This window comes from Scyliorhinus canicula, chromosome 3, assembly GCF_902713615.1.
Source record: "Scyliorhinus canicula chromosome 3, sScyCan1.1, whole genome shotgun sequence".
Classification (NCBI taxonomy): Eukaryota; Metazoa; Chordata; class Chondrichthyes; order Carcharhiniformes; family Scyliorhinidae; genus Scyliorhinus; species Scyliorhinus canicula.
In genome coordinates this window covers 219,234,286-219,262,146 of record NC_052148.1, presented here as the reverse complement: position 1 = coordinate 219,262,146, position 27,861 = coordinate 219,234,286, and the positions used below count along the sequence as shown (strand labels likewise).

The 27,861-nt window shown below is 45.6% G+C and overlaps 1 protein-coding gene across 9 annotated transcripts in view; it reads left to right on the top strand.

Annotated features, from left to right (window-relative positions):
- Window positions 1-27,861, top strand: part of LOC119963301 (protein ZGRF1-like) — a 144,206-nt gene that overhangs the window by 92,948 nt on the left and 23,397 nt on the right. For 6 of the 9 annotated variants that reach the window (XM_038792188.1, XM_038792186.1, XM_038792187.1 and 3 more), the window contains 5 exons: window positions 9,293-9,420; window positions 13,432-13,555; window positions 20,608-20,784; window positions 22,352-22,486; window positions 27,160-27,424. In XM_038792188.1, the coding sequence (XP_038648116.1) occupies window positions 9,293-9,420; window positions 13,432-13,555; window positions 20,608-20,784; window positions 22,352-22,486; window positions 27,160-27,424 (829 nt within the window). Of the gene's footprint in view, window positions 1-1,208; window positions 1,519-9,292; window positions 9,421-13,431; window positions 13,556-13,725; window positions 13,924-20,607; window positions 20,785-22,351; window positions 22,487-27,159; window positions 27,425-27,861 lie in introns of those variants that run through there. The other 3 variants (XM_038792190.1, XM_038792191.1, XM_038792192.1) reach the window with 3 other exon arrangements.

The following is a 27,861-nucleotide window of genomic DNA, read 5'->3' as shown; positions in this document are numbered from 1 at the left end:
TATCAACTACAATAACCTATACTTAACTTCAGGCGACCGGCACTGTCCAAGTTAATACTGCCTTTATCTTGATTATGTGGCTGGTTTGAACAAGTGGCTCTGTCTCTGCTGGGCTCATCCGTCAGGTAGCTATCGTTGGTCCTGAACTTGGCTGTCTGGTCCTTACGCTGCAGTTGGGCTGGCACAGACCGGATTCAAAGGAGGTTGGCACAGTCCGGGTCCGAAAGAGGCTGAGCGCATGGCTGTGTCATCTTTTATCCCTCTGGGATTTTGCGCTCTTTGGGGCGGTCCTTAATCTTGGACCCAATAATTCAACAGGCTTCGATCACTGCCTTCGATTTCGGCCAATAAAGGGTGGGTGCCTTGGTGGCTGGGCGGGTCCTTAGCGGTCACTGACCTTGGCAGTTGGGCTTTCTGAGTAAAGGGTGTGGCAACGACCAGTCTGTGGCTGTATCAGTTTCTTGAGTGCAGTCCTATTGTTCTGGGGAAATGGGCCGTTAGAATGCAAACGAGCGGGGGTTTCGATCAAGTCTAGCTATCTGGGTTGCAAATACACAGAAGCTCTGTATCTGTCTGAGTCCAGGGTTGGCCATAATTCCCATGGTCCTTTGCAGATGGCCATCTCAGATGGCTACAATACTGTCAGTGGAGGTAGGGGAATTCATCATCATCATAGAATCATTGAATCCCTACAGTGCAGAAGGAGGCCTTTCGGCCCATCGAGTCCGCACTGACCATCTGAAAGAACACTCCACCCAAATCCTTTTACCTGCCCTATCCCAATAACCCTTTAACGTAACTTACACATCCCTGGACTCTAAGAGGCAATTTAGCATGGCTAATCTACTTAACCCGCACATCTTTGGACAGTGGGGGGAAATCGGAGTACCCGGAGGAAACCCACGCAGACGCGTGGAGAATGTGCATACTCCACACAGTCACCCAAGGTCGGAATTGAACCTGGCCCTGTGAAATAGCAATGCTAACCACTATGACACCGTGCCGCCAATTATCTACATAATTGTTGTGTATTCATGTTTGTTCCTAGTTGGAACAAAGTCACTTTAAGAACCTAAACACGTCATGCATTGATGATGTCATTGGCTGTTTGCTTGGGAAAATGGGCAGCCTATCCTGACAGTAAACACCATTCCAATTTGTTTGTTTGTACCTTCGTGGTCTGCCTATCTTTTAATAATGCCACAAAGGAAACTGATGATGAGGAACCACGCTGGCTGACTCCTGGAGAAGTTTAAAAAAAACTGAAAAACCGTCTATCTGTATGCAGACATCCGAAAAACATGAAGAAGAGAAAAACTTTGTTACACCAAACGTGGCGATGGTAGGGTGCCAAATATCGACAGCAGCCATTGAAGGAACTGAAACATCATTGAAAAGAAGTTCGCCATGTGCTCTGGAAGAGTACAGAGAACTATGAGTAGCAAGTACCCTACAACAATAGTTTAGAGCTCAGGTGTTCCAAAACACAGACGAAAACAAGCTGAGCCCAGGGTACATTATTTGAAAAAATAAGCACCACCGTGCCGTCCAGAAGCCCTTTCCATCGTCAAAATGACAGGAATGTTTGACGCTGTGGGGCCATATGATGAGGACACCGAGCGGTTGAGCTGAAATGCTGAAAGACTTGAATATTTTGTCCAAGCAAATAAAATTGTGACAGGTATTGTAGTCCCAACTTTCTTGAGTAGAATTGCGTGTTTGTTTGTTTGTGGGGGGGAAGGGGTGGGGGGAATCACTCAACCTCCTCAAGTCTGGTGCAGCCACAAAATTCAGGCTCGAAAACCTACAATGAGATTGCTGTAATTTCAAAGATGCCTTGAGTGACACCATTAGAGACAGATTCGAGTGTGGGTTAAGAAGCAAAGCTAGCCAAAAAAGGCTGTTTAATAGAAAGCAACTTAAATCTAAAGAAGACTTTAGAAGTCGCGATCTCTATGGAATTAGCAATAAGGAAGCTCAACAAATAGATTCGAGCACTAGAATCTATAAAATGCCGGCTGAGACCCAAACACAGGCACGGGTTTGAAATTACCACTGATGTGCAAAACCCGGGCATGCGGTAGCAGACCGCTGATGCAAAATGCAGGAATCAGAGTAAAAAGGGGCACATCAAACATGTTTGGGTTACGGGTATAGGGTGGATACGTGGGTTTGAGTAGGGTGATCATTGCTCGGCACAACATCGAGGGCCGAAGGGCCTGTTCTGTGCTGTACTGTTCTATGTTCTATGTTCTAAGAAGCACATTTAAAACGGAGTTGAGGATAAACTACTTCTCCCAAAGGGTTGTGAATCTGTGGAATTTGTTACCCCAGAGATCAGTGGATGCTGTGACAGTGAGTAAATTTAAGGAGCAGTTAGACAGATTTTTACTTGGTAATGCATTGTAGGGTTATGGGGAACGGGCAGGTCAGTGGAATTAAGGCCATGATGAGATCAGCCATGATAGAACAGTAGAGCTAAATTGATGGGCCAAATTGCCTCATACTGCTCCTATATCTTACGAACTTACAGCTTGCGATGCATCATCATATGGGGTTGGAAGCAGTGGTTTCTCACATAATAGCAATGATCAAGAGAATCCGATGGAGGTTGCATCAAGATCCTTGAACAAAGGGGAAATTAACTATTTACAGATAGAGAAAGAAGCTCCAGGCATCATTTTATGAATCAAACATTTTTACCAATACTTATTTAAAAGGAAATTTACTTTACTTTATTTACGGATCATCGATCACTAGCAACGATACTTGAGCCGCACACTGTTATTCCATCTCTAGCAGCGAGCCGGTGCAGAGTTGGACGTTGCTGTTGTCAGCATTTACATACACGATAAAATGTCATCAATCAGTGCTCCTGGGAATGCTGATGGACTCTCTAGAATACCTTTACCTAATGAATCGTTAATGATTAGCTTGAGTAGTAATATTTTCTATTTTGAAGAAGTCGATAAAACTCCTGTAATCACAGGAAAGTTAAGAAGTATACCAGAAATAATCCTCAACTGTCAGATCATGGCAAGATTCCCATTCCCATTACTAGTGTTTTGTGTTTAAACAAAGGAGATTACAAGGGGATGAGAGAAGAACTAGCTAAGGTAGACTGGGGGCTAAGACTTTATGGTGGAACAGTGGGGAATCTTCCAAGCGATTTTTCACAGTGCTCAGCAAAGGTTTATACCAACAAAAAGGAAGGACGGAAGAAAGAGGGAAAATCGACCGTGGATATCTAAGGAAATAAGGGAGAGTATCAAATTGAAGGAAAAAGCATATAAAGTGGCAAAGATTGCTGGGAGATTAGAGGACTGGGAAATCTTTAGGGGGCAACAGAAAGCTACTAAAAAAGCTATAAAGAAGAGTAAGATAGAGTATGAGAGTAAACTTGCTCAGAATATAAAAACAGACAGTAAAAGTTTTTACAAATATATAAGACAAAAAAGAGTGGCTAAGGTAAATATTGGTCCTTTAGAGGATGAGAAGGGAGTTTTAATAATGGGAAATGAGGAAATGGCTGAGGAACTGAACAGGTTTTTTGGGTCGGTCTTCACAGTGGAAGACACAAATAACATGCCAGCGACTGACAGAAATGAGGCTATGACAGGTGAGGACCTTGAGAGGATTGTTATCACTAAGGAGGGAGTGATGGGCAAGCGAATGGGGCTAAAGATAGACAAGTCTCCTGGCTCTGATGGAATGCATCCCAGAGTGCTAAAAGAGATGGCTAGGGAAATTGCAGATGCACTAGTGATAATTTACCGAAATTCGCTAGACTCTGGGGTGGTCCCGGTGGATTGGAAATTAGCAAACGTGACGCCACTGTTTAAAAAAGGAGGTAGGCAGAAAGCAGGAAATTATAGGCGAGTGATCTTAACTTCGGTAGTAGGGAAGATGCTGGAATCTATCATCAAGGAAGAAATTGCAAGGCATCTGGATAGAAATTGTCCCATTGGGCAGACGCAGCATGGGTTTGTAAAGGGCAGGTCATGCCTAACTAATTTAGTGGAATTTTTTGAGGACATTACCAGTGCAGTAGATAACGGGGAGCCGATGGATGTGGTATATCTGGATTTCCAGAAAGCCTTTGACAAGGTGCCACACAAAAGGTTGCTGCATAAGATAAAGATGCATGGCATTAAGGGTAAAGTAGTAGCATGGATAGAGGATTGGTTAATTAATAGAAAGCAAAGAGTTGGGATTAATGGGTGTTTCTCTGGTTGGCAATCAGTAGCTAGTGGTGTCCCTCAGGGATCCGTGTTGGGTCCACAATTGTTCACAATTTACATAGATGATTTGGAGTTGGGGACCAAGGGCAATGTGTCCAAGTTTGAAGATGACACTAAGATGAGTGGTAAAGCGAAAAGTGCAGAGGATACCGGAAGTGTGCAGAGGGATTTGGATAGGTTAAGTGAATGGGCTAGGGTCTGGCAGATGGAATACAATGTTGACAAATGTGAGGTTATCCATTTTGGTAGGAATAACAGCAAACGGGATTATTATTTAAACGATAAAATATTAAAGCATGCCGCTGTTCAGAGAGACTTGGGTGTGCTGGTGCATGAGTCACAGAAGGTTGGTTTACAAGTGCAACAGGTGATTAAGAACGCAAATGGAATTTTGTCCTTCATTGCTAGAGGGATGGAGTTTAAGACTAGGGAGGTTATATTGCAATTGCATAAGGTGTTAGTGCGGCCACACCTGGAGTATTGTGTTCAGTTTTAGTCTCCTTACTTGAGAAAGGACGTACTGGCGCTGGAGGGTGTGCAGAGGAGATTCACTAGGTTAATCCCAGAGCTGAAGGGGTTGGATTATGAGGAGAGGTTGAGTAGACTGGGACTGTACTCGTTGGAATTTAGAAGGATGAGGGGGGATCTTATAGAAACATTTAAAATTATGAAGGGAATAGATAGGATAGATGCGGGCAGGTTGTTTCCACTGGCGGGTGACAGCAGAACTAGGGGACATAGCCTCAAAATAAGGGGAAGTAGATTTAGGACTGAGTTTAGGAGGAACTTCTTCACCCAAAGGGTTGTGAATCTATGGAATTCCTTGCCCAGTGAAGCAGTTGAGGCTCCTTCATTACATGTTTTTAAGGTAAAGATAGATAGTTTTTTGAAGAATAAAGGGATTAAGGGTTATGGTGTTCGGGCTGGAAAGTGGAGCTGAGTCCACAAAAGATCAGCCATGATCTAATTGAATGGCGGAGCAGGCTCGAGGTGCCAGATGGCCTACTCCTGCTCCTAGTTCTTATGTTCTTATAAGATCACGGGAGCAAACCCGGAGTTGAAGCCATTTGTTACCCCCCCGACTCGAACTATCCATACACGTTGGTTGTCTCCTCTGGGTAATGAGGGTCATCGTTCAGCCATTGTTTAGGAAACATGGTCTAAACCAACTTCATGAAGTTATTGGGGATAGTAAGGGTGAAGGAGATAGCCAAAAGCTATTTTGGTCACCAGGACAAGCAAAATAGAGGAGAATGTGGACATGTGTTCAGCTTGTGCAAACGTCCGAATACTGCAGCCACTAGAGTCATTACAGCCATGGGAATAGCCAGAAGGGCCATAGCAACGAGTTCATATAGATTATGCTGGACCATTCGAAGGGCGAGTGTTTTTCATTGTGCTATATGCACACTAGAAATGGTCCGAAGCCGCCATTATGAAGACTACATGGTTAACTTGAACAACATGTTAGCAAGAATGGGCCACAGTTCATTTTGCAAGAAATCAAAAATTATCAAAAGGAGAATGGAATCCAACACATCCAATCTTCCTTGTCATTATGGCACAAATGGGCTGACTGACAGATTTGTTCAGACAATGAAGCATTCGTTGAAGGTAACTCATGAGCAAAGATCATTGTCTAAATGACAAAGCCAATTTCTGGTGACATACAGGAATTAGAACACATTCAACAACCCAAACTTCTCTGGCATTACTCATGGTAAAATGTCAGTTATACACTGTTTGATTTGCTGAAGGTGCCTGAAACAAGAGAAATTTTGAGAGGAAACAGCAAAGTCCAGTTTTGCGACATGAGCACAGGGCTAAATGTCATGTTTTTAAAAAGGTTAGGAAGTATTGACAAGGAACTAGAGAGAAGTGGATACCTGCCATTGCCTTCGTACAAACAGGACCGGTCTCTGCACCATTCAAACTCAGGATGATGTAGTGTGGAGGAGACAAGCTGATCAACTTTTAGCAACAAGAACTAGTTTGCCAGAGACAGAGTCAACATAGTCCGCAACAAACTGTGCCAAGTGAAGATCTAGACAATACTCCGTTGATGACATTTCAACATCTTGTCAACCTCCGAACACTATGTCGACTCCGGTTGAGACAACTACGGACATCGTTCAAACTAAATCAAAAACACCAGAAATTACAATTAACGTGAAAACGCAGACGCTTGAGGTTCGCCAACAACCACACAAATCTACGTCCTCCAAAACATCTAATTTATCCACTCTTGTGTTTATTAATTGTTTATGTTATAAATTTTGATTGTTAACATTAATTGTGTTTCATTGCAAGAATCTCTAATGTAACGGGAGCGGAAAATGTGGTGTATTCATGTTTATTCCTAGTTGGAAAAAGGTCGCTTTGAGTTTGATCACGTGATGTATTGATGACATCATTGGTCATTCCCGTACCAGCCTCCCTGGACAGGCGCCGGAATGTGGCGACTAGGGGCTTTTCACAGTAACTTCATTGAAGCCTACTCGTGACAATAAGCGATTTTCATTTAATTTTCATTTCATTTGCCCAGGCAAATGGACAGTTGATCTTAACAGCCTGTGAGTAAACACCTTTTGAATAAAACCCTTGGTTGTTTGCACCTTCTTGGTCTGCAAGCCTATTCTTTAAAAATACAACAATAATATCAACGATCAGCCCTTACTCCGAGATCATTCCTGTGTTTACGTTATTAGTCATCAACCCTGCATTTATATTGTGCCTCTCACAACCTCAGAATATCCCAAAGCATGTCATGGTCAAATCAAGTACTTTTGTTGAAATGTCAGGCATTGGCCAATGCTTGTAAAACAAGGTCTCACAAATAACATTAAATTAGGAAGCTTGATTGTATATTTTAATGATGTTGATTATGGGATAAATGTTGGTCAGGACACTGGAGAATATCCTTGCTCGAGTTTGAGTACTACCGTGGGATCATTTGCACCTACCTGAGAGGGAAAATTGAGTCTTCGTTTAATGTCTCATCCGAATGACTGTACATCAATATTGCAGCACTCCTTCGGTAGATACTGCTTTGAATTGTCCTCTTGGATTGAGTGGGGTGGCGGAAGAGTCCAATGTGGGGTTAGGGATATGGGGGGAGTCCTGTGTAGGGATCAATCTGCGTATTTAAAATAGTTGTGTTGAAGTTAGAAGTGGTGCTGTTCATCTCTTTCAGAGTAACACTGGTCGAACCACCCGAAGTTAGCAATTCAAATCGCTTTATTCCCAGTGCAGCACAATTGTCCAGGGGAAATTAGCACTTCTGTCCAATTGTGGTGCAGGTGCTTACCTGGAACCTCCAAGAAGGATTTCCTGGCACGTCTATGGGTACTGTTGCTCGTTCTGGGTGAGTGTGCTTTACACTCAATTGGCTCTGTTTTATTCCTTAGCTCTAGAGTTGCCAGGTATCCTTATGATACCGCCACAAGATTCAAGTTCAAGTTCAGATCAATGACTCAATACACCAGTTAGTAAGTTCAAACAAGACACATTTATTATTACACAGTTATTTGCTACTCCTGCATATAAACTAAGACTAAACTGTTCCTACCACTACTTAGGCCAATACTTATCTGAAATAAGAGAACTGCTGGATCAGGGAACAATGGTCTCTTGCTTTGTCCTGGATCCGCAGGCTTCCAGTTGGTGTGGACTAAAGGGGTCAAAAGTGTCTACTCTCGTAGCGTGCGTTGTATGACACTTACTTGATGGCGGCTGCTGACCAGGCCTCCTCTTCTCAAGGTCTTCTGCTGCAAAGGTGTTCTGCTGGGAGGGCTGGCTGGTCAAGAAGAAAGAATCAGTCCTGGGACCTGACTTTTATAGGTCCCAGGGGCTTCACGCCCTTCTGGGCAGACCCTCTATAAACTTGCAATCGATTGGGTCTCTTCCCAATCGATTGATTTGAATTTCCCCAATAACGGGGCTGTTCCTTGATCACTGGGCGGTCCTTGGGGCTTATTGTTTCAGACTCCACTGGCGCCTGGATGTCTGACCTGCTATAGAATGTAGCGATTGCAGTTAACTGTTGTGTCCATTGTGCCTGGGAATCACCGGGAATCGCTTCATTAATATGCAAACTTGTTAGTTACAATGCTGTCTGGTTTCTTTAGCAGCCAGAATACACAGGGGATTCTGCAAACTGCTTGTCTCTTTGCAACTGTCCATTTTCCCCTGTAACCTTTTCGTTCTTCCATTTTGTGTGAGGAAGTGGCCAACCCAGGTGGCTACAGTACCCCCCCAAATCTGACGTCTGGGAGGCAAGAATTTATGTGCCTATGTTTTAATGGGGTTTTCTACCACAGAGGATTTCACTGTTGAGGCCAAACCTGCCCTATCCCTACATTTACGCACGCATTCATTTTCCAGATGGGCAATTGGAAAATGGTCAGATGCAAGAATCCTTGCTATTTTTTTAGTTCTGATGCAGAGGTTTCAGATGAGGTCTTCAGTAGGGAGATACGCAGAAGAAGGTTGATGAACACAGACTTGTGTTGCTTGATATATTGAGAAGCCTACGATTGTGATCAATGTCAAGGAACATGGAGGAGCCGAATGCCAACTTGACACAGGGCTTTGCACAGAGCTTAGAATCCACCATCTCCAGCATGCAAGTGGTGTCCAACTCTATGTCCAGTTGATGAACTTGAGTTCCAAAGAAGAAGAATATTGGAATTGATACGTTAACCTTCCTTTCTGTCTCAACAGATGCTACTAGAGGTGTTGAGTTTTTCCAGCACTTTCTGTTTTTACTACATTAAAGCAATGGACAGGACCAGAGAGAAAATGACCCCAAATGGTTCCTTGGAATCCCAACACCCCACACTTGTACCCCCCACCCCATTTCAAATGCAGTTTAAACAGCGTCTTTGTAATTGTGGTGCCTGTAGTAATGGGAAATGGTTAGTGCTATTTCTCTGGCTGTCTGGGATGGAAAGGGACAATGCAAATGCTGAGGACTATTAATTATTTGAGTGGTCCACACACAAAAATCTATAAATAGAACCCTGTATTTGTTTCTTTCCGTCTTTGTGTAGATACGAGTGGTGGGAGCAACTTGTGCTGCCTGTCCTTTCCAGTGTATGAACAACCTGAGCTTTCCATTGGTGTTGCTGGATGAATGCAGTCAAATCACAGAACCAGTTTCTCTTCTTCCTATCGCAAGGTATGGCAAGCTCATTGTTCTGTTTATAAATTCCCTCTACGCTCTTCACAAATCAAAGTGCTGTTGTCGGTCTGACAACTAAATGTTAATTTGCAGAGATCAATGCAAAGTATCACAAAAAATTAAAAGAAGAAGCACCCTTTGTAGCAGACGAGTGTTTGTTATTTAGTAGTTCCCAGATGTTCCAGATTTGCAGATACAAAATGGCAAACATTATAGAAAAACATAGGGCACAATTTCCCCCCCCCCCCCCCCCCCCCCCCCAACGCCGGGTGAGAGAATCGCAGGAGCGCCGGGCGAGTCCTGCCACGCCGCCCCGGCACCCGCACGCGATTCTCCCACCCCCCCCACAACCGGCGCGCCGAGATTTACGGCTGGCCGTCCGGAGAATCGCCGCTCGTCGTTTGTAACGGACGAGCGCCGATTCTCCGGCCCTAATGGGCTGAGCGGCCTGCCCAAAATGACGGGTTCACGGCGGCGCAGACCACACCTGGTCGTTGCCGGCGTGAACAGCGCGGGAACGGCCTGTGGGTGGGGGAGGGGGGATCGAGCACTGGGGGGGGGGGGGGCGCTCAAAAGGGGTCTGGCCCACGATCGGTGCCCACCGATCGGCGGGCCGGCCTCTCTGAAGGACGCACTCCTTTCCTCCGCCGCCCCGCAAGATCACTCCGACATTTCTCGCGGGGCGCCCGCGGGGAGGACGGCAACCTCGCATGCGCGGGTGACGTCATTTACGCAGCGCCGACTGCATAATTTACGCGGCGCTGCTTTTACGTGGCGCCAAGGCCCGGCGCGTGTAAATGACGCGGCGCCGTTGCTAGCCCTCCGGGGGTGGGTGAATAGGAGAAAAGGAGCAGCCTCCGATGCAGGAGTGAAACACTCCGGTTTTCACTCCGGCGTCGGCACTTAGTCTCCTGTTGGGAGAATCCCGCCTATAATCTGAAAACGTAATCATAATTGAGCACCTTATTTGCTGGAGGGTGGAACCTGAAGTGGATTTATCATAGAATTCCTACAGTGTAGAAGAAGGCCATTTGGCCCATCGAGTCTGCACCAATCCTCCAAAAGAGCACCCTACCAAGGCCCACACCTCTGCCTTATCCCCATAACCCCACCAAACGTTTGGATACTAAGGGGCAATTTAGCATGGCCAATTCACCTAAACTGCACAGGCGGAATTCTCCGCTCCCGGGAACAATCAGGAGGGCCGTCGTGAACTCGGCCGAGTTTCACGATGGCCTCGGAGGCCGCTCCTCGCCCCTTATTCTCCCCTCCAGGCGGGGCTAGGAGCGGCGCTCCGTAAATCTTGGCCGCGGGGACGTCGCGCCGAGAATGACGCGGCCGGTGCGCCTAATGACATCAGCCGCGCATGCACAGGTTGGCCGGCTCCAACCCGCGCATGCGCGGCTGACATCATGACGCTGACGGCGCGCCTAATGACGTCAGCCGCACATGTGCAGGTTGGCCGGCTCCAAACCGCGCATGCGCGGCTGACGTCATGACGCTGATGGCACGAACCCGCCCATGCGCGGTGGATGCGCGGTGGCCGTCTTTCCCCTCAGCCCCCCCCCCCCCGCAAGACGTGGCGGCATGATCTTGCGGGGCGGCAGAGGGGAAATAGTGCGTCCGATTTGGACACCGGCACGATGATCGGTGGGCACCGATCGCGGGCCTGTCCCCTCCCGAGCACAGTCGTGGTGCTGTTACCTTTCTAGGCAAACGGCTTCTCACTCCCGTTTCACGACGGCAGCGGCCAGGCGTGTTTGCCGCCGTTGTGAAACGGCCGCGAACGGCAGGCCGCTCGGCCCATCCGGGTCGGAGAATCGCCGTTCGCCCTGAAAAGCGGCGATTCTTCTGGGGGGGGGGGGGGGGGGGGGGGGGGGAGGGGCGTGAATTCTGTCGGGGGGCCCTCCCGCGATTCTCCCACGCCGCGTGGGGAGCAGAGAATCGCGCCCCACATCTTTGGACTGTAGGACGAAAATGGAGCACCCGAGGAAACCCACGCAGATACGGGGAGCATGTGCAATTTCATGCAGTAACCCAAGGCCAGAATTGAACTGGCCATGATGTGCGGTCCATTAACTATTACAAATTGAAGCCAGAAACATTAGCCCATTGCACATTGTTTCCTGTGTCTCAAAACATACAAGTTTTTATTATTATTTGTTCGTGGGATGTGAACATTGTTGGCTGGGCCAGCATTTATTGCTCATTCCTAATTGCCCTTGAGGGGGCAGTTAAGAGTCAACCGCTGTGGACCTGGAGTCACATATAGGCCGATCAGATAAGGATGGCGGATTTCCTTCCCTAAAGGACATTAGTGAATCGGATAGGTTTTTACGACATCAACAATGGTTTTGTGGTCACCGTTATTCCAGATTTTTATTGTATTGAAATTTCTCCATCAGCCGTGGCGGGATTTGAACCTGGGTCCCCAGACCATTACCCTGGTCTCTGGTTTACTAGTCCAGCGATGACAATACCACTAGCCACCGCCCCTCCCAACTTAAGAAGTCATTAGTCTAATCCTGGCTTGTGCTCACTTGGCTTGGTCTTGGTGTTGTTCTGGTCTGTACTCATTGTCCTTTCCATTCACTATGCTGAGGCCCCCCCTGCCAATTAAATCTCCCCCAGCCTCCTCTGTTCCAAAGAAAACAACTCCAGCCTGTCCAATCTTTCCCCATAGCTTAAGTTCTCAATTCTGACAAAATCCTTGGAAATCTCGGGCTGGATTCTCCGCCGGTGGGATGCTCCGTCTTGCCGGCAGCCCGGGGGTTTCCCGACGGCGTGGAGCTGCCCCACAATGGGAAACCCCAATGACTAGTCAGCATAATGGAGCATCCTGCCGGCGGGGTGAAGTGGCACGGCGGGGCGGAGAATCCAGCCCCTCCTCTATGACCTCCCTTGTGCAATCACACAATGTGGTGACTAGAGCTACATCAAGTACTCTAGCTGTGGGCCAACTAATTTCTATACAGTTTTAACACATACTACCTAATCTTGTTGCCTTGGTTAATGAAGGAGGTTGTCCTGTATGCCTTCACAACTACCTTAGCTACTTGTTCTTCAGCCTTCATGGATCTCTGGACATAAATTCCAAGATCCCCCTGCCCCTCTATACTTCTCAGTATTCCACCTAATTGTGCGTATTTCTTCCTTCTCTACCCTCCCCGTTATCTCCCACTTCTTGGGATTTAACTCCATTTGCCACTTTCCTGCCCACCTGATCAGTCCATTGGTATCTTCTTGCAGTCTGCATCCATTTCCCCACTATCGACCACATGGCATTTTTTGTATCACCTGCAAAACTTTTTAAACACGCCCCCTACATTTAATTGTTATATATGTACTACAAAAAGCAGAAGATCTAATACTGGGCCCTGCAGAACCCTACTGCAAGCAATTGTCCAGTCACAAAACAGCCACCAACCATTACCCTCTGCTTCCTGACACAGAGCTAATTATGGATGCAGCTTGCCATTTACCCCTGAATTCTTTGAGCGTTTACTCTTTTGACCAGTCTGCCATGTGGGACTTTGACAAAAGCTTTACAAAAATCCCTGTTGACTACATCACAAGTGCTGCCCTCATTGACACTGCCTGTCACCGCCTCAAAAAATTAAATCAAATTATTCAGACACAACCTTCCTTTAAAAATCCAGGTTGCCTGTCCTCAATCCTTGTCTTTCTCAGTGGCAATTTATATTGTCCCTTAGAATATTTTTCAATAATTTGCCCACCACCAAGGTTTGGCTGACTGGCCTGTATTAGATAAACCGAATGTTCGGAATCAGCGTCTTCAGCGTCTGAGTTCGAAATATGCAATGTACTCATGATGAATGCACATTTGAAGCAGAATGATTTCCATTGTAGAAGAATTCATGTGTTTGTGCTGATGGCATCCTACTGTAAGTGCTCTGAGCCCTATGGCCCAGGTGAACAGGAAGAGAAAAATATCCAGAAGAATTACATTAACACGAGAAGTAATTAAACATTCCTTTTTCATTACAGATTTGGATGTGAAAAGTTGATCCTTGTTGGAGACCCCAAGCAATTGCCACCTACAATTCAAGGCTCCGAAAGTGCTGATGGTGCTGGCCTAGAACAAACTCTGTTTGACAGAATGTGTTTGATGGTACAGCACTTATTTAAATGGCATATTTAAGGGGAATTGCAGTGAACTGTAGCTGTTCATAAGTTAAAGAAGCAGTAGGGAATATTTCATCCGTAATCTTTTGAACCTCAATGAACCAACTTTAGAGAGCATCTCAGAACAGTATATGATTAATTTTTATCAAAATACAGCCTCGGCCAAGTCTCTATGTCAAGCCGCATGATCAGACAACTACCATTGTGAGAGCTGAAAATACTGAGAACATAGCGGGTCAGTCAGCAAGTGTGGAGAGAACAGAAAGGTCAGTTCTTAGGATTATATGAGAACAGTCTGCACCCGCAATGTTCACCTTTCTGTTGTCTTCATGTGTGCTGATTGACCAGCTTAGAATTTCATAGAATCATACAATTTACAGTGAAATGGAGGCCATTCGGCCCATCGAGTCTGCACCTTCCCCCTCCCTTTTTGTTTGAAAGATCACCACACCCCCACCCTATCCCTGTAACCTAACCTAACCTTTTGGACACCTAAGGGCAATTTAGCATGGCCAATCCACCTTCCCTGCACATCTTTGGACTGTGGGAGGAAACTGGAGCACCGGGAGGAAACCCACGCATACGCGGGGAGAAAGTGCAAACTTCACACAGACAGTCACCCGAGGCCGGAATTGAACCTTGGACCCTGGAGCTGTGAGGCAGCAGTGCTAACCACTGTGCCACCACACTATACTTGTCCAACACTTGTCCTTTTATTTCAAATTACCAGCATCTGCAGTGTTTTACATTTTACTTAATAGTGAGGATGTTGGCTTTGCCATTGTACCCATGTGAAGCCTGTGCAGTAAGATCACCCTCCAGCAGGTCAGAACTGTGCAGCTATACTTCCCACCCACTGTGGACATAATGCTACTGGCAAGATAGCAGGGGTTACTGTTTTGTATTGATTAATGTGTTGTATATAAATATTGATTACTTTTGATAATTGAATTGCACACTTAGGATCACCATTATATTTGATCATTCTATTTTTTGAAGTAGCAGTTTTGTAAATTAAGATTTACATAGATTCCCCAAATATAATACAAATAAAGACCGTGCAGAACATAGGTCTTTTTAATTTTTAAAAGAACATTGAAAAACCTATTGTGTACTAGGGAACCATGTTACCAACTTAATACCATTGAATCCTATACGTTGGTTTTACCGGCAAAGATTTTTTCCCACTTAAATTCAGCCACTCAATGACTTCCAGTGGCGGCATGTAGGAGGAGGTCATGCACCAGGTAGCTCCCGCCAGGTAACTTGTTTTTTGGCCCTTTTTGCTCAGTTCCTGGGGGTTTTTTGGTGGACAAACTCTACCCATAAGAAAGTGGAAGGGTCCTCATATGGAAGTATGTCAAAAAAGGCTGCAACTAAGAAGTCTGAGGGTGGAAATTCTTCAGCTGACTCGGAGGCTTCACGTCGAGCCTCAGCAGGAAAGGTGGCAGCTCCGGCAGTTGCAGCCGCCCTGATCGCGGCAGACAAAGTCACTAGGTACTGGCTACTGAATTCGAAAAGCTTTTTCAGAGGCAATGGAGTGATGTTTGGTACTCTCCGTAAATCAATTCAGGAGTTACTGGATCCTGTCCACGAAATGTTGGAGAGGACTTTGGAAGCTGTGAAGGAGCATTTTGAGGTGTTGAAGTCGGTGGATGCGGCCATGTCGAGGCACAATGACCAAATTGCTTCACTGGAGGCTGAGATTTCAGTAGCAGCAGAGAAGAATAAGAATCTGAGAATGAGGTTGGATTACCTGGAAAATCGGTGGGGGGGCTGCGGCCTATTGGACCTGTTTTTTTGTGGTTCAATGAACCTAGCATTTTTATTTTGTTGGGGTTGGTTAGGAGGTGGTATTGTTCTATGGTATGTAATCAATATCGATGTTTGGATGGAATTTGGTACAGGGAGATGGCGAGGGTTAGTTTTTTGATGGTGACCGTGAAGTTTTCTTTGTTTCACTTTTTGGGTTGGATTGGTGGCCATCTTGGGTGGGCCTTGGGTCTACATTGTCTGGGCAGACACTTTAAGGTGGAAATGGTTGACTCTGGGTTGAGGGGGGAGTGGGAGGCCCTTGATTAATTTGGTAAGCAAAGGTGATTGAGGGGGCCAAGTAAAAAAAGTCCAGAGTTTTCTCACACCTAAAGAATATGAGGGCTGAAGCGTATTTTTATTCAAATTTCAGCATTTAAACATTTTGCAAAACAAGACAAAAACATTACACCCCCAAATACAATAAACCCTGCAACCCCTCCCCCACGCAACAGTTGACGGTAACTAGCTCTCCGAAATGCAAAATAAACAAACTGTAATGAACTCCAATTGGCTTTATTGGTTGGCCAATTGGTGTATGAGCTCCCTCAATGATAGCTCATTGAGGGGGCCCATATAATCACCTGTGTAGACTTTGTGAGCAGGTCTTAAGTTGACTGGACTGCTAGCAGCACTGTTTGTAGCTGCTCCTGTAATATCGTTATTGTAAATAAATATTGGTGTGGTGACGGAACTCCTGCCTCCCGTGGATTACTACACAAACCCTATATCTTGTGAAACCCCGCATCTGTCCCCCATCGGACAGATTTCACTGTCTCAAGATCTATTCCAAGAACTCAAGTAGATCCCCTAGCCACGCCGAGGCACAGAGTGGAGAAGCTGACCTCCAGCACAACAGAACCCACCTGCGAGCAATCAACAAGGTGAAGGCTAAAACATCTGCTCCCACCTGCAACTCTAGCAGGTCCGACACCCAAATATGGCCCCGAGGGAACACAGCTCCGCCCTCCATACTTTCAGAAGCCTTGAAAGTGCTGATTAGAGGAGAGATTATATTGTATAAGGTGCATATGGAGAGGGAGGTACGGGTGGAACAACAAAGATTGGTGGATGATATCTTGGAGGTGGGCTGCAGGGACTTGTGTGACCCTATCCCGAAGCTCCTGCCGAGCAGGAAGAAGTTAGAAACAATTTGATCTGTTGTCTACATGAAAGGTGGTGAGAAAGTTGCGGTGTTCAAGGGGGGTCTTTTATGAGTATGGGGAGAAGGTCAGCTGTCTGTTAGCACATCAGTTGAGGCAGGCAGACAGCCCCCCAGAAGATTACTCATTTTAGAGACTCGGGTGGCAGCTTGGTTTCTGCCCCAGATTAAGTTATTGCTGCGCTTGAGGCTTTTTATAAGAATCTTTTTAGGTCAGAGCCCTCGTTGGGGGTGGTGGAGATGTCGACATTTTGAGATGGTTTGGAGTTTCCGGTGGTGGAGGATAACATGGGAGGGGTTTGAGGCCCTGAGGAGATTTTGATCGGTATTGGGTGGTGCAAGTAGATAAAGCTCCAGGGCTTGATGGGTTTCCAGTGGAATTCTGCAAGACGTTTGCTGATCAGTTGGTCCCGTTGCTTGTAGATATGTTTAATGACTCTTTGTACTGGGATTCCTGAATGCTGCACTCTCAAGGCCTCTATTTTCCTTCTGTTGAAAAAGGATAAGGATCCAACAGAATCTGGGTCATACCAGCCTATCTCGCTGTTAAATGTGGACACCAAGTTACTGTCTACGGTGTTAATGGCAAGGCTGGAGCCCTGTCTCCCTGAGATGATTGTGGAGGATCAGACAAGCTTTGTTATGTGTTGGCAATTGTCAGCCAATATTCGGAGGCTGTTGAATGTTGTTCTCTCCCTGTCCAAGGGGCTCCAGCTGGGGGTGATTGTGTCTTTGGATGCCGAGAAGGCATTTGAAAGGATGGGGTGGAGGTATCGTTTCAAAATTCTGGAAATGTTCGGTCGAGTGCCAAAATTGATTTCATGAGCACGGTTGTTGTATAGGGCCCACTCGCCGAGCTGTCGTACCAATTCCTTGAGTTCAAGATACGGCACGGTAGCACAGTAGTTAGCAGTGTTGCTTCGCTGCACCAATGTCCCAGGATCATTTCCCAGCTTGGGTCACTGTCTGTGTGGAGTCTGCACGTTCTCCCTGTGTCTGCGTGGGTTTCCTCCGGGTGCTCCGGTTTCCTCCCACAAGTCCCAAAAGACATGCTGTGAGGTAATTTGGACATTCTGAATTCTCCCTTTGTGTACCCGAGTAGGCGCCAGAATGAGGCGACTAGGGGCTTTTCACAGTACCTTCATTGCAGTGTTAATGTAAGCCTACTTTTGACAATAAAGATTATTATTATCCATTTGAATAAGGGAACTCGACGAGAGTGTCCGATGTCCCTCCTCCTATTTACGTTTGCTATTGAACCTTTAGCCATAGCTTTGAGGGCTTTGGGTAAATGGAAGGGGATAAAGTGAGGAGGGGTGGAAGATAGGGGGCGGGATTCTCAGATCTTGAGGCTAAGTGTTGACGCCGTCGTAAACGCCATCGCGTTTCTCGACGGCGTCAACATAGCCTCAGGAGCAGCTATTCTGAGTCCTCAAGGAGGCCAGCATAGCACTGGAGCGACCAACGCCACTCCAGCTGCCGATAGCGGCGTCAAATGGGCGCCGCTGGCCCCGACGCAACATGGTGTAGGGCTACAGGGGCCGGTGAGGAGCAAAAGAGGGGCCGGCCCGCCGTTCGGTAGGCCCTGATCACGGGCCAGGCCACAGCGGAGCCCTCCCCCACCAGGTCGTCCCCAAAAGGATGCACGCCGAGGTCCCACCGGGTATGACCGCATGTGGACGGCGCCAGCGGGACTCAGATTTTTTTTGCGGCCTCTTGGCGCATCTCAGGCGGAGAATCGCAGGGGGGGGGGGGGGTGCGTAGTGCGGCCCCCGACCGGCGGCAATGGCGGCGATTCTCTGCTCATCGGAAAATCGGCGGGCAGGCATTGGACGGCATCGCGCAATTCGCGCCCGGCTCAGCGATTCTCCGACCCAGCGTGGGCTGAGAGAATCCCGCCTACGGTGTCCCTGTATGCTGACGATCTGTTGCTTTATGTTACGGAACCGGTCCCCACTCTGTGTGATGTAATGGAGCTATTGAGGAGCTTTGGTTTTTTTTTTGGGTTTATAGTAGATTCTGAAAAAGAGCGATGTGTTCTGGTCAACCCCGCAGGAAGGGGAGCCACCTTGGGGGTGTTGTCTTTTCACTTGACCAACTTAAGCTTCAGGTATCTGGGGGGTCCGGGTGGCCCATGATTGGGCGCGGCTTCATAAATTGAACTTCAGGTCTGGTGGACAAAGTTAAGTCCAATCTGCAAAAGTGGGACAACCTTCCCCTGTCCCTGGCAGGTAGAGACCAGTCTATTAAAATGAATATTCTTCCAAGGATTTTGTTTCAATGTCTTCCTGTCTTCCTCCCTAAATCTTTCTTTGTGAGGGATAATAGGTTGATCTCATTCTTTGTATGGGCAGGAAAGACCCCCAGGATCCGTAGGGTAGTTCTTCAAAGGGATAGGCAGTCCGGGATGGCGGGCGGCTAGCATTGCCAAATTTACTTTTTTATTATTGGGCAGCCAATACTGAGATGTTGTTAGCGCAGAGACCCAGGTTCCTTATGGGGACAGATAGACGCAAGGTTGTGCAGGGGATATAGTCTGGGGCATTGGTGAAAGCCTCGCTTCCATTTTCTCCGGTTAGGCACTCCTCGAACTGGTGGTGTCCACTTTATACAGAGACAATTTGGCACCATTTTAAGCTTGGATTTGTACCGAGGGTGGAAGTGGAAGAGGGAGTTGGGAGCTGTAGTGGATGATGAGTTGTGGAGTGAGGCACTTTGTCGGGTGAACTCAACATCTTCAGTGCAGCTGGGTTTAATCCAGCTTGAAGTGGCACATAGGACGCACCTGACCAAAACTAGGATGAGTGGTTTATTTTTGGAGATAGAAGACAGTTGCGAGTGGTGTTCCGGGACGGCCGGCCAACCACACAGACATGTTAGTCTTGCCCCAAATTGGTAAACTTGTGAGTCTTCTTCAGCACCATGTTAGTGATTCTGAATATTGATCTGGAGCCTTGTCGTCTGGAGACCATTTTTGGGGTGTCGGACTCACCGGGACTACAGATGGAAGTGAAGCAGAGGTACGCCATTAGCGGGTCGGCTGAAGGTTTCTAATGGAGATGGCAGCCATTCATTACCTACTTTAAGGAATTTGTCACCGTCAGTTGCTGGTGGGACGGGTTTGAGGTTTGTTTCAATTTGTTTGTTTTCAGTTTACTTTCTCCTCTTGTTGGCTGGGGTGGGTACGGTTGGTTGGGGTTTTTGTTATGTTGGTTTTGTCTATCATCTGCTCATATCTTTACTCCAAATATTAATGTAGGCAATGTGGGTTTTGTAAAATTTATTGAAAATTGGAAATCTAATAATTTTTTTAAAATTCAGCCACTCATGAAAATCTGCGCAACGATGCAGTTCATACCCTATATTTTACAGAATTCCTAAGCCACTGATCTGCATGTTCTGATCAATATATTGCAGTAAGAACATGTTTGAGTTAATGAGGTTTGCAGTTATGAATAATTGTTAAAATAACTTGGAGGAAGTTGTAAACTCTTTGCACCTATTGTGTTAAATGATGAAACTCACTTCTACCAGTTATGAGTACAGTTATGAATCCTACGTTACCCATCTGTTACCATCTGTACAAACTATTTCAAGTGTCTTTGCAATCCCAATTACGTTTTCTGTGCAATCTGCACTAACTCCCGTTCGGATTCACACAGTTTTATCTCAGTAGTCTGCCATCTGTGCCAACTGTCTCAGTTTGTGGAATCTGTGCAGCAGCACCAGCTGCACCCAACATTGTATTTGTAATGTGTGCTGGTTGTGCCAAGTGCACATTAAGCACAAAAGGAATATGTGAACTCTGTTTAGAAGGTGGGCAGGTTGAGCATTAATGATGTCCATGCTTTGCCTCACTGTTTTTGCGAAGTACTTCTTCCTAGCTCGTTTTTAAAAAAAGCTCTATTAACATTCAAACATCTGAAAATAAAACTATTATTTACAGTATTGGTCACACACAAATGTTTTACTTTTCTTTGAAAGCAACTATGAACCATCCATGTGAATGCATTTTGTTTGTGTTAATAATCCTTCTGGATTTTTCACCCTCCCCCATCCCCCAGGGCTACAATCCCATTATGCTTAGAACTCAGTACAGATGCCATCCAACTATAAGTGCTATAACAAATGAACTCTTCTACAATGGGAATCTTAGAGATGGACTTTCCACTTCAAATCTAAAACCTCTATTGGACTGGTTGCCCACTCTCTGCTTTTATAACGTTAAAGGACGTGACCAGGTAAATACATACATGCAGCACAGTAATTGTAATGTTTTCATACACTGAACATGGGTTTTATTTTCAGTCCATTTATGCTACGCAAATTAAAACGGAGATGCTCGGTTTTCCACTCATCAGACGATGGGCATTGTTACTAGCAGTGGATACTGTCATAGTTCTGCTGGGGATTGTTATAGTAACATGTTAATATCTAGACGTTCCCAGCCGTACATCTGTGGCTTTTGCTGAATATTGTTAAACATGCTTATTTGCTGCAGAAAAATGTGGTTTATACACTTTACCCCCAGTTGCTTCCTTTATGAAGTGGCAGTGTTATTTTGCTTATATTTTCACAGTGTTGTCCTTCAGCATAGGCAACCAAAGATATACATCAGCACGTGCTCTTTATTTATTCATTTGTTTTTGTTATTATTTGGAGTAAAGATATTTGGTAAATTTAATATCGAGCAGGGTTTGACTAAATGGGTAGGAGAAAGTATTTCTTATTTCTGTCAATTCGAATTCATTAAGAAAAGCAAGGACCCTGTTATATCCTAGATCGATCTTTCCCTCAACTCTAATTTCAAAGGGGTTATGTAGAATAATTTTTCATTAAGCATCACTGCTTTGACTGTAAGGCTTGATGGTATTGAGAACTGTTGAACCCCATTTCTCCAGGGTGGCCAAGAATACAGAGCCATGGAGTTATTTATCTTTGTTGTCATACATTGGTAAAATTTACTGCAAAGCAGTGGAGGTTAAAGGAAGGAGAATAAATTATATGAGATGGGATTATAGGGATAGAGCAGCAGGTGAACCTAGGCAGGGTGCTCTTTAGGAGGGTCGGTGCAGACGCCATGGGCCGAATGGCCTCCTTCTGCACTGCAGGATTTCTATGGAAACTCGTTCACCTTTCACAGTTCCCTTTTCTCCAACTTAGGTTACTAAGCAAATGAAAAATGAAAATCGCTTATTGTCACGAGTAGGCTTCAATGAAGTTACTGTGAAAAGCCCCTAGTCGCCACATTCCGGCGCCTGTCCGGGGAGGCTGGTACAGGAATCGAACCGTGCTGCTGGCCTGCTTGGTCTGCTTTAAAAGCCAGCGATTTAGCCGAGTGAGCTAAACCAGCCCCTGTGCTTCATCAATTCCTGAGTTTGTGGTTACTTTGTATTTATTTGGTCACTTTTGTTTCCTGTGTCAGAAGATCCTGAAGTAAAGCCTTTCCTGCAGGGTAAGATGAATGTAGCTCATCTGGTGAAGGTGAATGCAGTGAAGGGACATTGTTAACACTTTTACCACAAGTTGCATGCTGTCATGTTAGTCCGTCCGTGAAATTTTGCGGTACCCCCTGCTGGCGTGAGCTTCCTGTCCTGCTGAAGACAATGGACTTCATTTTCCACCACCATCGTGAAGGGACTGTAAGATTGCTTCCCATATGTGGCCAATGAAGTGCTTCCGAGGAAATCAATGTAACATGGCATGACTAAAGAAAAACGGACATAAACACCGATAATTCATTTGGAGTTGACAAAATATAAATATTGCAATTTCATTAAAATGTAATTTATGTTCTGATCTGCCTAGCTGGACATGGATGGCAGCTGCCATAATGTAGAAGAAGCAACATTCACTGTGAAACTTATCCAGTCCCTGATAGCCAGTGGAATTAAAGGATCCATGATTGGATTGATAACATTATACAAATCTCAGATGCACAGGGTAATTAAAATTTTCTTCTTCACATTTTCCCTTTGCCATTTGTATTATTCTGTTTATATTTGTATTAATGAATTTTCTGCAGCATTGCTCCTAGTAAATTGGAGAAATAGGTCTGTCTTTTAGTTGTGACTTTTCTAACCGGAAATAAACATATAATAATAATCCTATATATGAATGCCGTAAATGTTATAAGAAATGAGAGTAGGTCATTGAGCCTGCTCTGCCATTCAATAAGATCATGGCTGATATGATTGTGGGCATAACTCAGCTTTCCTGCCTACCCACCAGAACCCATTATCTATCTTGTAGATCAAAAATCTGTCTTAACTCAACAGTGAATATATTCAATGACACAGCCTTCAGTGTTATCTCTGGAAGAGAGTTCCAAAGACTAATGAACCTCTCAGAGAAGAAATTACTCCTCATGACTGCCTTAAATGGAAGACCCCTTATTTTTAAGCTGTGCCCCCCGCCCCCCCACCCCCAGCTCAAGGTTCCACCACCGCCCCCTACCCACCCCCATGGAGGGAAGCATCCTTTCAGCATCTACACTGTCAAACCCACTCAGAATCTTATATGTTTCAATAAGATTACCTCAACATGGTTGGATTCTAAGTTCCTGAGACAGTGTGTGGGAAACCCAGAAGTAAGTACAGTGCATCTCTTAGTGGTTTTAACCAGCCAGTGCATTTACCGCATTATTTGCAGTTCCCCAACCAGTTGGCTTCTGCGAGTGTGACGATGACCCACAGGAATCAATTTCAGGTCCCATTATTGAAAGACAAATTAAATAAATGAAATTATTAGATCCTGAAGATGGGAGCAGAACAGAATGAATTGACAGAATAGAATGCATCTTGTGTCATAGTTTCACCTATCAACTAGAAGGTCAAATCTCTTTTTGGATGTTATAGGTCTCTATGAGGATTGTAACAGCATTCAAAGACTGGGCTAAAGATATAATTGCTGTGGGCTGTAAGTTTCACGGGGAAATTCTTTTTCCTATGGGAGGAAGAAGCCCGTCAGTGAAACCGACAGGCACCCCCACCCCTCCCCCGTTCTGTCTTCTCAAGCTGGCTCCAACAAATATTCCAATTTTTTGGGGCAGGATCGCCATTCCATCTCTGTCAATGCACTTTCTCACATTCCCATCTGAACAACCCACTTGACATTCACCTTCGTTTTTATGCAATGTCATGCTTCTCCCTCATTGTCACCCCGAACAAACACTGTCCAATCACTTGTACAACACATGCCTTGCTCTCTACCACAGGCCTCCTCTTTCCCTCCTTGCAGGAGAATAGAGCAGAGAACAGGAGAATGAGGCAGACAGCCGAAGGTGACCCTCCAGCCATGTTGAAACTGACAGGTGTAGAGAAGGAGATAACCAGTGCTTGAGACGTTTGCATTTTATTAAGGCTATCACTGAAATCTCCCAACTGCTGCACCCAAAGCTCAAAGCAGGACAAGGATCTCATTGCCTGTGATGGGACTCCAAACTTTTGTGCAACTGACACCTTCCAGTCTGGTGCTGGAGATATTCACCATCATCTTGCAGATTGCAGTCCAGTGTTGCATAAGACCGGTCACAAGGTCTCGGACCTTTAATTTGAAGAGAGATAAACCCCCCCACCCTCCATCCAGAGACAAACTGACTGAATGAGAATGAGGGCTTGCGAAGTTTTCAGCCTCGCCATTCTTGTGTAGTGTGGTATTGTTTGCATGCACGTTGCTTTACAGGTACCGCACGTCAACTCTGCTCTATAGCAGAACTGGAAAAGATTCCACTTCCTTAACATGCAACTGGTTTGTAACCATTTGCTGAAAATCATGAAAGTTGCTGTTGGTATCCTGATAATAGTCATGATGGCTTCATTCTGCAGCAGTTCCACCATGGCAAACCAAAAATTGGTTTCCAGGCTGATGGTGTGGCTCTTGATGCTGCTTTGTAGCTCACGTGCATGTGCGCAGCATAGATTTAATGAGAGGCACGCTGCCACAAGAAAAGTGACAGAGCAGACCATTGGCACACTGATTCCACAGGAGGCCCACACACTCAGCTGAGTGGGTCTCAAGATCTGTAGTGGTATGCTGCACGCTGCACAGCCTCACCTCTCAGGTGAGAAGCCGAGGTACAGGAGAACGAGGAGGAAGAAGAGATTGTGGAAGAGGAGGGAGGCAGCAACCTTTTCTGCCTAGCCGTATATGAAGAATTGTACTCTGGTGTAATAGCAGTAACCTCAACCCCAATTCTCCATTCAACAATATTAACACATTCCTTACCGTCCACCGGTTATTGACCATCATATCATCTTCTGACTGCAATGCAAAAACAAGAACCAAGAGAAACTACATGGAGCTCTGCCATTATCTTGGGGCAACCCCACAACAAAACTAGAAACATATTGGGAGGATTGATTGCTGGGCTATTGTGAATTCCTGCATGCCCCTTTGAACACTGGTATCCACAGCCTTAAGGGCGACAAGCTGAGCTTGCATGTCTTCAGTTTCAGCTTCCACTGCAGCTCCCAGACTTTCAATGGAAGCTGACTGTTCACCATTGGAGGGTGAGACATGGGCCATTAGATGCATCATGGTTTTGTCCACAAGTGTGTCGGTGGAATTTGGCCACCAGATCTATATTACCAATTCTGCAAAGCCCTGCGCCAAGTTGGTGTCAGGTTTCTCCGTGCTCCTTGATAGTGAATGCAGTCTTTCTGGCAAACATCCCATTGAGCCAAGCATTTTTCTTTTTCACACCCATTAGCCATTCTCTGTTGCCAGGTCCATCTAGGTCTTCATCTGAGTCCTCTGTAGTAAAATATGTGCTGGCTCACCCATCGACAAGCTAATACTGTTGTTATCTTTGTCCCTGTTGTAGTTTCAGCCCACTCATGCCCTTTGTCTTACCACATGCAGACCTCGTCTCTATGCTTTCCTCTGGGAGATGAGCAATGTAAGAGTCTGAGCTGATGGCTGTGAGTATAAGAGCAAGTGACAGTGTGTCTTGATCATCACTCGCGTCTTGTCTTCTTTCAGTGCCTGGAAGGCTACACTTTTTGTGTATCTGAAAGAATAAAGGCAAATGGGTAAGCTTGTTGTGAATGAAGGGAAGAAGTAGAAGGTGCATGCCTACATCATCTACAGATTGTATATCAGAAACGTTTGTGGGATGTGAGAAGTATGATTAGTTATGAGGATGTCATGATCTTCAATGATTCATCCCTACTGGTGACTATGGCCTCTTTCAATAATGGTCAGTACCACCTCTGCCATGGAGTTAGAGCATTTAGGGTGCACGCCTCGCCTCCTCTCTCGGTTAATTTCTGTTGACTCCACTTGTATGCTACAGTCTCCTGCAAGAGGGAGGGAAGTATGTCAGTGAGTGTGGCGCAATCTGTTTGGGTGATGAGGCAGTATTGGTTGAAAAGCTAGCAGCGTATACAGGCTGTGAGATATGGTTATGAGGTTGCAGAAGTGCTGAATGTGTGAGTATGCATGAATTTCAGGTATGAGTCCTGATTTATAGAGGTTGTTTCCAGATGAGTGATTGGCAAGTGCAGCACGGTGGCACAGTGGTCAGCACAACTTGACTCACAGCACCAAGGATCCAGGTTCAATTCCGGCCACTGCGTGTTTGGAGGGTCTCCTAGCCTCCTGGGGATACAGGAAATCTCTCCTCCTTTCCCACACCTCCCCCAAAACCTTCTGTGGGACTTCGGAAAACGTAGGGTGTCTATTCTCTTTTGCATTCAGCCATTCTGCTGTCCTTGCAAGGTCAGATTCAGCTCACAGAGGACTCCCAGTAACTTCTCTATTTAAATTGCATTTTCCCTTTCAGAGGTGCAGGTTCGTTTTAAGTAGTGTTCACAGGTTACAATTTCCTGCCACCTGCTGATGCATGGAGCCAATCATTGACTGCTTGGAAAAACCATAACATACAATAGCAAAGCTGTCATTCTCTGCATTGCACCAAAAGAGCAATGGTAATCGCTCATCATGATCCTCCTGCCGGTCTTTGGGTGACTGACTTGGAAATGCAGTTACCCATTGAGCAATTAGAAGGGCCCTAGTTGTCTTTTCTTGATTTTTCAATTGTGTTGCTGAGGTTTATTTCTGGCCACCTAACATGCATAACTGCAAGATGTTTTTTTTTACAAAAGATGTGACCAATATCGGCTGTCAGCTCCCCACAACCTTGCAGCATCTCCTAAGTTCCCACACAGGTCAAGTACAAGTCAGCCCCTTTAATGCCCGTGCATGCAGAAAAACCTAAAGGCCTCCTGCACTTGAATAAGCCATCCACAAATAAAAAATGGTTACAGGGATCGTCAGATGTGACTATTATTTTGTGATCATTCTAATTTTTGTGTGTCCCCTTTTGTGACTTTCTTGTGGCATCAGTGAAATGAATGTGCAAAATGTTCATATTTCTTTTTCTGAGCATTTTGATTTTTACAATATGGTTTTAGGTATTGCCATTAATGTTAATATTTTGAACATTGGAAATATGGTTTTATCATCTCTTAATGTTCTTTGCTTGCAACAGTGCATGCATTTATGTTTGGTTTAAAGGTTTTGTTTCATGCAAGCGTGCAAGAAGCTGTGGACATTAATGCCTTAACCATTGGAAGAAGTGCCCATTTCTAATTTTCTTTTAATGCTGTTCATAGTTACATGGATTACTTAACCACCCTGCACAGTGTGACCCAGCTGAGATTAAAGCTGTTCAGGTTTCAACAGTGGATGCTTTCCAGGGAGCAGAGAAGGAGATTATTATATTGTCTTGTGTGAGGACTCGTCAACTTGGGTTTATAGATTCTGAGAAGCGAATGAACGTTGCACTTACCCGAGGAAAAAGGCACTTGCTGATAGTGGGCAATCTGACCTGTCTTAGAAACAACAGACTATGGAAAAGAGTTATTCATCACTGTGAAGGTAAGGTGTATCAGAAAGGCAAGTACTTGAAATTAGGAACAAATCTTGTATTCTGTAATGAAGTTTTACTTTATTTACACTAATGTGCAGATTAGAGCTTTTGGTCAATAACTCAAAACTGAGAAAGTATTGGGGTAGGATACCGAAGAGTGTCATAGAATCCCTACAGTGCTGATGGAGGACATTCGGCCCATCGAGTCCCTCTGAAAGAGCACTCCACCCAAGCCCTCTCCCCATCCCAATAACCCCTTAGCCTAACTATCTTTGGACACTAAGGGCAATTTAGCATGGCCAATCCACCTAACCTGCACATCTTTAGGCTGTGGGAAGAAACTGGAACATACAGAGGAAACCCACGCAGACACAGGGAGAACGTGCAAACTCCAAACAGTCACCCAAGGCCGGAATTGAAGCTGGATCTCTCGCACTGTGAGGCA